General features: G+C 42.5%; 3 protein-coding genes across 3 annotated transcripts in view; 2 read left to right on the top strand and 1 right to left on the bottom strand.

Moving 5' to 3' along the window:
* Positions 1 to 1416: 1416 nt before the first annotated feature.
* h2ax1 (H2A.X variant histone family member 1) lies at positions 1417 to 2325 on the bottom strand. Its single transcript, XM_008280027.1, has one exon. It carries the CDS (start codon positions 2213 to 2215, stop codon positions 1829 to 1831), a length of 387 nt encoding a protein of 128 aa, XP_008278249.1. The 5' UTR covers positions 2216 to 2325; the 3' UTR covers positions 1417 to 1828.
* Positions 2326 to 2459: 134 nt separating this feature from the next.
* On the top strand, positions 2460 to 3361 carry hist2h2l (histone 2, H2, like). Its single transcript, XM_008280025.1, has one exon. It carries the CDS (start codon positions 2542 to 2544, stop codon positions 2920 to 2922), a length of 381 nt encoding a protein of 126 aa, XP_008278247.1. The 5' UTR covers positions 2460 to 2541; the 3' UTR covers positions 2923 to 3361.
* A 2385-nt stretch (positions 3362 to 5746) lies between these two features.
* si:ch73-261i21.5 (zona pellucida like domain containing 1) overlaps positions 5747 to 11640 on the top strand; it is a 12061-nt gene continuing 6167 nt past the window's right edge. The window contains exons 1-4 of the mRNA XM_008280081.1: positions 5747 to 5789; positions 9770 to 9996; positions 10072 to 10256; positions 11538 to 11610. Coding sequence (XP_008278303.1) covers positions 5747 to 5789; positions 9770 to 9996; positions 10072 to 10256; positions 11538 to 11610 — 528 coding nt within the window. The remainder of the gene's footprint in view (positions 5790 to 9769; positions 9997 to 10071; positions 10257 to 11537; positions 11611 to 11640) is intronic.

Genomic DNA, 11640 nt, shown 5'->3' on the forward strand with positions numbered 1-11640 from the left:
ACAAGCATGAACATTCCCAGACCCGATCAGTGAAGTCATATTCATGATGATAAGTGAATATAAAAAAGATCTTAAATGGAGCGCTGAGTGTCCTAATGTCATGTTTGAGCCCAGAATAATAAATCATGATGGAAGCATGTGTCTCAGTGAGTGTTGTGTCTGAGGTTTCATGTTGGTTTGCGTTCATGTAATGACAGAAGCCTATGTGAACAAATTTGCATCTGTAAACTAAACTTATAAGGAGACAAATGTTGGGAATCTTGAATTTGTAATATTGACTATACAGTTAATTAGCCCCTCTATAATGAAAATGATGAAGAACAGCAGCACTTAGAATTAGTCTCAGTGCAGCCTCTTAACATTCATATATGTGCTGTTTCTGGATTTACTTGTAGCTCCAGTGTGTGTTGATGATTAAACCTGTTTCTTGATGTTCTATATTATTTAAAATAGTAGTTAAAAGTAACTTGAACTGGATAAATAAGTAGATTTTAAAGCATATTTTTTTCTGTGCTGACACAAAGCTATAGGATGTGTTCTCCTATAGCTCCACTGTGCTCTGACTGCTGAGCACTACAGCAGCGACAAATCAGCGAAGCCTAGAGATGATTGCATTATTATCATAGTGACACTGTGAAATACTTGCTACAGTCACAGACAAAAGCTGTAAACCTTGGTGTTTGAGTTTTTATCTTCTATGTTGATTGCATTTTCCCCCTAGACAGTCCTCAAAGCAAGCACTGCATAAAGCTTAATATGTACACATAAATGCATTTTAAGAGACGGTGAAGAGATCTTTGAGGACAGTACAAGTTGGCCAGTAAATCAGCATCTAGAAGGTGCATTTTATCTGTGATCTGACTGTGTGGTCAATACAAATGCAACGAAAAATCCTAATTTGAAATGAGGCCCAGATTGACATTCAAAGTCAAGTGTGAGCCTCCATCCCCATTTCCACACCAGATTTTTAAAATTTGGTCTACTCTCAGGAAAATCACACAACATAATGTGGAAACTACTCTGGAAAAGTATTAAAAATGGTCGCTCAACAACAAAGTTATTAACAACCACTGTGATATTGTCAAAACCAACACATCTTGACAGAGCTTCAGCAATAGCGGAGGGCTGTGGCAGGTTGGGGAGAGCAGAGGATGTGAGCAGTCATGAATCCAGATTATTTACTCCCATTGTTCCAGACCTGAGCCACTCACTGTGACAGAGAGCACAAGCACAGGGACTGGACTCAGGTATGGACACAAAAACACAGGACTAGTCAGTGTGGTATGAAACAGCACCACTGGTCAAGTCAGAGGCTGCAGCCCGTTCATGCGCCTCTGTGACATTTTTTTTTTCTAGCACAAAGACCAAACCGCAAAGTCCCCGGATGACAACATCAGAATTAAAGACCAAGTGTTCTCCAATTGTGCCAAAAGGCTGCAAGACATTTATTGAAACATGATACATTAAACAATACGACAAATTTGCACGTTTTACAGCAGCATCGTGAAACTAAGACAATCCCCTCCCTTCAGAATTGGTCCATATTAAGAGCTGCTTTTTTTTTTTTCCACGCCGTCATCGTCCCCAGACTTCAGAGTGCGCCTCCATTTTCCAGAGCCAAACACGCAACAGCGAGGACTGAGCAGTCTATGAATAGTCCCGATGAGAAGCGAATGTATGTTTTATTGTAGAAACGGCAACACCAAACACTATCCCCTATTTGAAAGGTTGTTTATCAAAAAAAACGTACACTGGTATGAAAAGTGGCTGGCTCCGAGGAGAGCATTGTGTCCCGGCTGAATTCGGGCCTGCGGGGAGTCTCTCTCTTTTACTTGCTCTTGGCCGGTTTCTCCGTCTTCTTGGGCAGGAGGACAGCCTGGATGTTGGGCAGCACTCCTCCCTGAGCGATGGTCACACCTCCCAGCAGTTTGTTTAGTTCTTCGTCGTTGCGCACAGCCAGCTGGAGGTGCCGAGGGATGATCCTGGTCTTCTTATTGTCCCTGGCCGCGTTGCCTGCCAGCTCCAGGATCTCAGCGGTCAGATATTCCAGCACGGCCGCTAAATACACCGGAGCCCCGGCGCCGACGCGCTCCGCATAGTTGCCTTTGCGCAGTAGCCTGTGGACTCGACCCACCGGGAACTGGAGTCCGGCCCTGGAGGAACGGGATTTTGCCTTTGCTCGGGCTTTGCCTCCGGTTTTTCCTCTTCCAGACATGATTTTTAGTGCGATAACTGATGGCGGTACGCCGCTATGAAGCAGTGGATAGACGCGCCTGGACCTTTACGTAATGTATTTGTGAGGTGAGGTATATAAACCACAAAAACTTCTCTGATTGGACGACTGAATCTGAACCTTAGGAGCCAATGGTGTGGCGCGTCCTGCGGTAATGTCCTGTCCTCTGATGAGCAGTGCTCCAATCCTGGAGAAGGAACCGCACACGCGTATTTGTAGAGCCACGTTATAAATAGGAGACTGGGGCCGGCGCTGGACGCGCACTGTTGTCTTCCTGCCTCCGCACTGACGTCTGCAGGACACGGAAAATGCCTGATCCTGCAAAATCAGCTCCTGCGCCCAAGAAAGGCTCCAAAAAGGCCGTGACTAAAACCCAAAAGAAAGGAGACAAAAAGCGTCGCAAGACCAGGAAAGAAAGCTATGCGATATACGTGTACAAGGTGCTGAAGCAGGTGCACCCGGACACGGGGATCTCCTCCAAAGCCATGGGGATCATGAATTCGTTTGTCAACGACATCTTTGAGCGCATCGCCGGGGAAGCGTCCCGCCTGGCGCACTACAACAAGAGATCCACCATCACGTCCAGGGAGATCCAGACCGCCGTGCGCCTGCTGCTGCCCGGTGAGCTGGCCAAGCACGCCGTGTCCGAGGGTACAAAGGCCGTCACCAAGTACACCAGCTCCAAGTAGAGGCGCACAGAAGCTCCACACGAGGGGGACAACAGTCACCAAATGTCCACCAAGACGATGTTGAACTCCCACCGCTGTGTTGTTGGCTGATTACCTTGACAAAACTCGTTTGTGATTTTTGCACCATTGCCGGATTTTGAAGAGAATCTATTGAACAGAGGCCTTTCGTCGAATGTATTGATGCACTGCAACTGTAGCCTGCCATTTTGTTTTAACTAAACGTTTTATTTCAGAGCAGTTTTTCCACTGACCATTCAATACAGTCAGAGCGAATTTAAGTCGATGTTCATAAACTGTGGAAGTCTTTTTTTTGTTTGTTTTGCTTTGCATCGTTTTAATACTGATTTGTACACACGCACCTTAGAAAATGACCAAACTTTACCGTCTGTGATGGCGCAGCTGAAAACCATTGTGAGATTAAACTTGTGACTTACTACCAGTGTCTAGTTCTGTTTCTGAATGTGGTCTGGTGACATCGATTTGATTATTAACCAGCAAAGCAGCTGGGAAAATGCAGTGTGATGCCTGGAAGTGCTGCTGTTGGTCTACATGGAGAGAAGGTCTGTGCAGCTCAGTCTGAGGTTCAAAATGGACATCAGTGGGCTGAGTGTGGCGTTTTTCTCATCTCTAAAATGTTAAAAGTATAAAAAAAAACATGCTTATATTTTTGGACTTAAATGTCATGTCCAATTACTCCAACACACTCAACCCTCCCATTGGTCCATTATTTGGCTGTGATTTATTGGCACCTATCAACCATTTACATGTGGGTTTTTTAAAAAGCACAATGCATGTGTGGCCAATTCCAATCACAGCACAGTCAAAAGCACATCAAACCATCCATCATCTATGCACCGCTTAATCCTCACTAGGGTCACTCACATTCACACCTATGGACAATTTAGAATCTAATTAACCTCAGCATGATTTTGGACTGTGTGGGAGGAAGCTGGAGAACCTGGAGAGAACCCACACTGCACAGGGAGAACATGCAAACTCCACACAGAAAGATCCTGGTGTCCTAGCCGGGACACGAACTGAGGATCCTACAGCTGTGAGGCGGAGGTGCTAACCACCGCCCCACCGTGCAGCCCACGTATATAAAGTCAACCACTTAATTCTAATATGTAGTATTGTTTTGTGTGTCCTACCTTTTGTGCTTCTTGGAATGGGTGTGTATATTTAATAAATTCAAACTGTATGACATCTTTGCATTCATATCACATTGTGCTGTGTTGTGAATTATAATTATAATTACAAATATATTCCACAAGTTGTGAGGAACACTGTTCTACCATAAAATACAGTTGTCAGCTGTAACACAACAATGAAGAGATTAAGCAGCTGTACCACACATCATAGTTTCCGTTGCATTGAAACAACAATTATGAAGCGAAGACATCTCATTTTATAAAATATCTGTTGCCTCAGCTGTCGTGTCTCCTCCGAGCCTCCTCCCCTGCATCTCTGGTGGGAGGGATTATCCTCAAGGAGAGGAGCTGAGGAAAGGAATATAGGATGTATAAACTGACAAAGGAGAAGATCTGTTTTCCTTGTCTACACATTAGTTCTGCAAATGGAGTATGAGAATTACTTTCCCCTGGAAGGGGTTTTCCAAAGGGTCTGTTTGTGTGTGGATAGAAGGCCAAAGCAAATAAAACGCTATGTTTTAAAGAAAATACCTGTGTACATGTAGACAAGGCTTCAGACTTAAGTGACTGTCTTTCCTTCATCTGGAGATCAAATTTGTTGCTGTCAACAAGAAAAAAATGAAGCAAGCAAGAATGCAGTTCCCTCCCCTGATGATCCACATCCATCACGTCTTTGCTCATCAGAGAAAGAAAAAGATTTAGATAGACTCTAAACTGCCCTCACCTTACACCTTCTCCCTTCACCAAAAATTGTGATGCCCTTTTCCAAGACAACTGACTGATCACCTGTCTCTGTTTCTACATGTGATGCTCCGTTATCTCAAACACAACCTCCTCTGGAGCAGGTTAGGCGTTCAGCAAAAGTTACCACGGGGATATACCCCTGTAGGAAGTGAATTCATATCACATTCCTGAAAACCAAGAGTTAAATTTGAAGTTATCTTATTAAACTGTATGGCCCTCTTGGGGGTTGATCTGGTATCAACCTGTATGTCTGTTGGCTCTACAGGATCTGAAACACCTGAGGTACAGAGACAAGCTGAACATACCCAGGTATCGCAGCATTATCTAGCTTCACTAAAACGAACAACCGCAGCCAAAACACAGTCTTACAGAGATGGTTATCAACTTAATTAAGTAAGTCAACCCTGCTCTTGGCCATTGGTTAATATTAATTGATGGCTAATATTCAAAAAATCAGAATAGCATTTTTGTGCTGATCTTGTTACTGCAACAATGAAAACGGCAGATTCAGTTAATAATTAACTAGCTATCTATCAGGGTTGTTATGCTCTTATGGAACTGAAAGAGAAACCAAAGAGAGGGTGATAGATTGCTAGATTAAACTAACTTCATTAACACAGCTAATGTGAAATTCTTACTGAAGCAGGTTCAAGTTGTTGAAAGAAAGACAGTTACTGCTTCTTAGCCTTTTGGGAAGATTAAAATAATGAAACTTTTCAAAAGTGGATCCAAAGCTGGAGTACAAACAAGTAAGACAGACACATTGAGATAGATGTAGCAGCAGCATACAACCTGGGAAAGCCCAAAAGGGTTTATGACAGGAATTCTAATAACACAGAAACATGTAAATTCTATGTTTTTGTACATGCTGTATTTATCTGCAACTGGTAATAGACAGGATTAAGAAGAAGCAGATCTCAGATACACTTATGGCTGAAGAATGGGAGCAAGGACACACATGTTACGCTCAGGGTAAGTGCATATCCACTTCACTTTTAGGATCAGGTCTCAGGGTTCCTGGAGGGGATCTGGGGGGGATTCATGGTTCAGCTGTCGGAGGTTTTGTTTTGGCAGGGTGTGCCTTTTTCTTTAAGTCTGAGATGGTGTGCAGGAGACCTAATTTTCAAACAAAGAGGGATAGCCCCCAGCAGAAGTGACAAAGAAAACCAAAAAGAAAAAAAACCAAACACTTAAGTGGATCGGAATTCACACCGTGGCTTTTTAAGGTGTAAAAACACAGTGTAAATATGGCTGAAACAATTCAGCAGGCATTAACATTTTGGTTATGTAACATCTTCAGCGTAGATGGCATCAGGTTGCCAGATATTTGATGGTTCTCTGGGTTTCTGTGGACTTTGATCTACTTCCAAGTGTCTGGTTGCTCTAAACAGATTGCAGCGCATATTATGTAAATTCTTGTTGATTTTGCTTTTGACCAAATGAGTTTACGAGCAACCTAAAAACAATCATGTTCACATGAATCAGTACAAAAGAAGAAGTAAAAGAAGAGTCACTATGATTTTGTCGAAAGCCAAACTAATAAGCCTGAAAAAAGAGTCAACCTGTACATATAGGTTACGTTGGAGCACCTGGGCTCCAACAGTGATGGCAGTTGAGGTCATTGCTGAAGTGTTACTTGGCATAATGCTGCACCAGAGATAGGACACTACATATAGATTCACCTATTGTTCCACGTCTGTCAGATGATCCGGTTGTTGGACACAGCCGTCTTGTGTTGCTTTCTCACCGTTCCCTTTCTCCGTGGGCTTCCTGTGGACTCGTTTCAGCTGGAAAGGAGGCCAGTATATATGCTAAAAGTCATGAAGGTAAGAGCAGACACGGTTAAAGACAGAGTGAAGATAAGAGGTGGGTCAGCACTCTGTGGTTGTCTGCACAAGGTAAGAAATAACTCGTCTTCGCTTTAAAAAAAAAAAAAAAAGAATATCTCTGTGTGCAGTATTGTTTTACTGTTTACAACATAAATAGATTCTACATTTTCTGATATAATCCTTACAGGAATTTGATTTGTTGCACAGCCAGCACTCAAAAGTCTGTACTGCTGCCCAGTATTACCACATCAATTTAGCTTTATTTCTCTGAAATGTCTTTTTTTTTTAATGCAACATTTCAAGCCAAAAATTAAACAAAAAAATATTCTGATTTCACTGAAGAGACATCAGCTTCACCTCCAATTTGCTTTGGTGTTTAGTTTCTGAGGAATGAATCAGTGATGCATTCTACAGATTACACTCCAGCCAGTGATGCCACAGGTTCAGGGAACATCATCTGTAATTTGAAGTCCACAGATGAAGATTCATGTAAAGTCACTTAAAGACTCATTCACATGTAATTGCAGGTGGTGCTGATTAGCATCATATTTATTCATCTGTTGATTTTTTTCTTCTATTTATGGACTTGCAGGATTTGAAATATACATTTAGAAGTTTCACAAGCATTAAAAAGGTGTTTTCTGATACATTCTTAAATCTGCGTTATTTTTTTTCTTGTTTTTTCTGCATTCTTAAGGTGCTTTTATGCAAGTGCTAAAGGAATAATTTTGAGTTACTGCTACTTCACTGAGTATTTTCATTTCATCCTACTTTCCACTACTCCACTACAATCCAGAGCTAGATACTGTGACTCCACTATGTTTATCTGACAGCTGTATTACTGAGCTACAACGTCATATAATTAAGCAGGTGGTCCTTATTTGACTTACAATCCGGCCAAAACAAGTTGAGCACTTGAGTATATATCAATGGCTTTGAGCCCTTTGCACGCCCTGATAGAGAAAAGACCACGCGCACTTCAAATTCACATCTCGGGCTGTTTATCTTTCCTCTAGTTTGAAGACAATGTGGCTGACCCTTCTTTCATATCAGTTTGTCACACTCCTTGTTCAAGCTCAAAATGCTTGTGACGGACACAACACGTTCAGAAGTCCAGGTCAGTGAAACTTTCAGAACTAATTCTTTTTATCCACTTGCTGCTCTGGCTGTCCCTCCTTCCCCTCTCCTTTTCCTTTCACACCTCTCTTCTCGTGCAACCTAATAGCTGTAAGGACAGTGGTGGCCTGGCTGTCTGAGGAGATGCTTTATCTCTGAGGTGAGGTGTGTTACACCAGAGTTTGACAATGGATGTTGTTGTTCATTCCTGGAGTTAAATATGAATCATCAGTAGAAGTTAAAACAGAATGAATGAAGGTAACATTTTCTTGCAGACCAAGTTGCAGACAGACCTGTTCAAGCAAACAGGGATATATCTACAAACCACAACATGATAAAACAATCTGGGAAGGACAAGTTAACGAGAGGGGAGTCGGAACTAAGACGAACCAGACTTAAATCAAAAAACGGGCAAAACTACAGAAGTCTAGAAAAACACCAACTAACTGAATAGGACACGATGGAAATGTAATGAGTCGTGACTCGATAATCCGACCCTTAACAATCCCAAAACCTTGCTGTCCGACAGGTTTTTAGGAAAAATGAATGGAACCCATTAAAAACAGCCTTAACATACCGACAGCCTTGGATTCTGACTCCGACATGACATTTTATATCACAAATAAGGATAATGGCGTATTATCTGACTAAACAATCCGACAGATTGGCTACGTTCAGACTGCAGGACTTAATGCTCAATTCAGATTCTTTGGTGAAATCCGATTTTTTTGCGAGATCGTTCACATTTCCTATTAAATGCGACTTGTATGTGATCTGCTGTGTGAACTTCATACGACCCAAAAGTGTCCCGCATGCGCAGAAGAGGACACGACGTCACACGCAGCGGGCATGCTCAGTGTTTGCATAAGTATCCACGGATGGTGGTGCCACTGCCACTGATGGTGGAAACAGAACTGTGACCGCTATCCTAAACTCGCATCAGCAGCTAAGTACTGCCTGTGTGTTCTGGCCACTTCCACCCCATCAGAGCACTCCCCCAGGGTGGAATTGGCCCCCCGACCGCGCCGAATATTTGGATATTCATCATTAATTTAATATCTTAAGACCAGAAAGTGCTATTCGGACCAGCCTTACTAGTTACTATAACAACTATGAACAATAACTAACAATAAATGACCATTCAAGCATCAAGCCCTCCTTGTATCTCGACCTCCGTCTTGACAATCTGACAGCCTTGCTATCCGACATAAAAGAAGGTTTTACATTTAGTGTTGAATTATCGATTCACAACTGTATATATAAACTGAGCCAAAAGTAACAAAGCAGGGATACTCACAGGGACTGGGGAATTAAACTGGGGGATGAGCTGGAGCTTGTGAAGGCCGGGAAACACCAGAGTGGGGCTGGCAGCAGCAGGCAGGAGACAGGTTGGACATCGGCAGGGCTGAGGCTGCGGCTGGGCCCTGAAAAGATGCCTTCCTCAAACAAACAAACAAACAAACTGTGGCGTTAATATTTTCAACTGCATTCTGATGTAGCTAGGTGTTTTAAGCTGTTAAGAAGTGACAATACATGACTCATCACTGAGTTTTTAGCCTAAAATCAAAATGGAACTGAAAACCGTCTCAGTGCATTTAGACATGTAGACGACCTGCTAAAGTTCAAACCAAGCATCAGAATGAGAAAGAAAAGGGATTAAAGTGACTTTGAATGTGGAATGTTGTTGGTGCCAGGCTGGTCTGACTATTTAAAAGATCTACTGGGATATTGTTCGCAACCACCTCTAGGGTTTACAGAGAACGGGCTGAAAATGAGAAAATATCCAGTGAGTGAGTTATCTGGATGAAAATGGCTTTTTGATGCCAGGATGGTTTTCTGTTCTATCCATGCCCCATTCACAGTTGTTTTCGTAACTCGTTTTGTCACCTCCAGTTTGTATGTGGGATTTCCTCAGACTCCAGAAAGGTCCTCCTAAAAAGACACGTTTTCACAAACACATGAAAAACAGATTGAGGACTGGCTCTGATCCTGTTCCTTTCTGTACAGCTAATTCAGACATCGAGGTCGTCTGTGGCTCGCAGACAGTGGACCTTCAGATCCTCCTGTGTCCCATCTATTTCAATGGATACAACGAGTCACTGCTGGCCCTCAACTCACAGCACTCCAAAAACCAGTGCAAAGGGACTGCTGACTGGACAGCAGACCCGCCTGTTGTCAAATTCAACTTCTCCATCTCAGAGGAAGCGATCACCGAATGCTCCAGCACAATGACAGTAAGTTATCTGGAACTGAAGACACCCAACAAGATGGCACTCAACACATTTTCACCTAAATCTGTTTTTTTGAAGGTTTCTCAGGAGACAGGGACTGGACTATTTACAGAATTCTCCAGTGTCCAGTACATCAGCATCACAGGCATGATCTGCTCTGAAGACCCGACCGCTGGAGCCATCACCTACCACCAGGAGGTGATGTACAAGTTCTCCTGCCGCTACCCACTGCAGTACCTGGTCAACAATACTCAGATGAGTGTGTAAGTGGCTCTTGCTGTTTAAAGTTGCACAACAGGAGGACATGTAAGATGTCAGATGCTGCTGTTATCAAATGCAAAGCAAATCTTACTACAAAGCAATAATACTGTTACAGGTCTACATTGTACACTTGCTTTGCTGGCAAAAGATAAATTATGATTTGATGCTGTGATTATTGTTTTTGTTTTTTGACAGTGTGTACATGGATCATATGTGCTTTGTGTTGCTGTGGTTGTAAAGGCGTTTTGTCACATAGGAAATGATAAAAGATCAAACGTGTGGTTGGCTCCCTACTGGCCATCACAAGACACTGTACATAGATGTAGTTTCTTTGTCATTAATCAAATAAAGACGACACCAGAGCTGAAATGATTCGCTGATTAGTCAGTTGACAACGTTTTGACCCCTTTGCAAGACAAGGCCACAAAATGAAGGATGGTGGACCTATGATCTAATTTTTCTGTGGGAGGAAGTGAAAGCACCTGAAAAACAAAAAACATTGCAAACTCCACACAGAAAGGCTTCAGCCAATCAGTAGCAGTTGTCTCCTGCTGTGAGGCAACAGTGCTGACCACTGCATCACCATGCCACCCTATATTCTAACATGTTTGTTAACCCTAAGAAGCTGGCTGTAGGTAAATAAACACATATAAGACAGTTTGACTGTAGGTTTTTGTTATTGCAGTCTTAGCAGGGCTTTATTCTCATTTTGGTGTATCATTCACTCATTCATCAAATAAATAATGACTTGGGGCCCGTTTCATAACGTGCACTAAGAAAAACGTGGATTTAAGTCAAATACATGATGTGAATGAACCTAACCAATCAGTCACGGGGTAAACAGGTTCCATCACGGGCAGTTCAAATTCATGCAATCAGGCTAATTCGGTTAAGGTTCAAGTGGTTGAGAAAATTACATGTGTGGTAATTTTAAGTGGATTTTCAGTCACTTTTTTTTTGCCTGAAACTAGTTAATAATTATACAGCAGAAAGCCAGCATGTTGGTGGTAAAATCTTGGCTGTCCTGTGGGGTCAGTGTTGCAAGCACTCTGGTTAAGTTACAACTTGAGCCTGACAGTCTGCCCTGGAGCAGGTTAGTTTGCAAGGATAGGTTTCCATAATGTTGAATTGAACTGAAATAACCGTAGAAAAAGTCAGACTAAAAAACCTGACCTATTTGATAAACTTGTTTAGCTAAACATGCTCCTGTTTGTTGATGACTTGGGTTTTTCCCATGATTAATTTCAGCTGCTGACAGAAGGTTTTTTTTTTTCGCCCAACAGGGCTGGAACCAACCTGGCAGTCAAAGACAATAATGGAAGTTTCATCAGCACACTAAGCTTACGACTCTTCTCGGTAAGAAGGGCATGATGTCAACAGAAAGCT

Source organism: Stegastes partitus, unplaced genomic scaffold, assembly GCF_000690725.1.
Source record: "Stegastes partitus isolate 25-593 unplaced genomic scaffold, Stegastes_partitus-1.0.2 Scaffold180, whole genome shotgun sequence".
Lineage (NCBI taxonomy): Eukaryota > Metazoa > Chordata > Actinopteri > Pomacentridae > Stegastes > Stegastes partitus.

Bases quoted from the DNA above. Each gene is read 5' to 3' on its own strand.
- h2ax1 (XM_008280027.1), bottom strand. From the start codon at position 2,215: ATGTCTGGAAGAGGAAAAACCGGAGGCAAAGCCCGAGCAAAGGCAAAA.
- hist2h2l (XM_008280025.1), top strand. From the start codon at position 2,542: ATGCCTGATCCTGCAAAATCAGCTCCTGCGCCCAAGAAAGGCTCCAAA.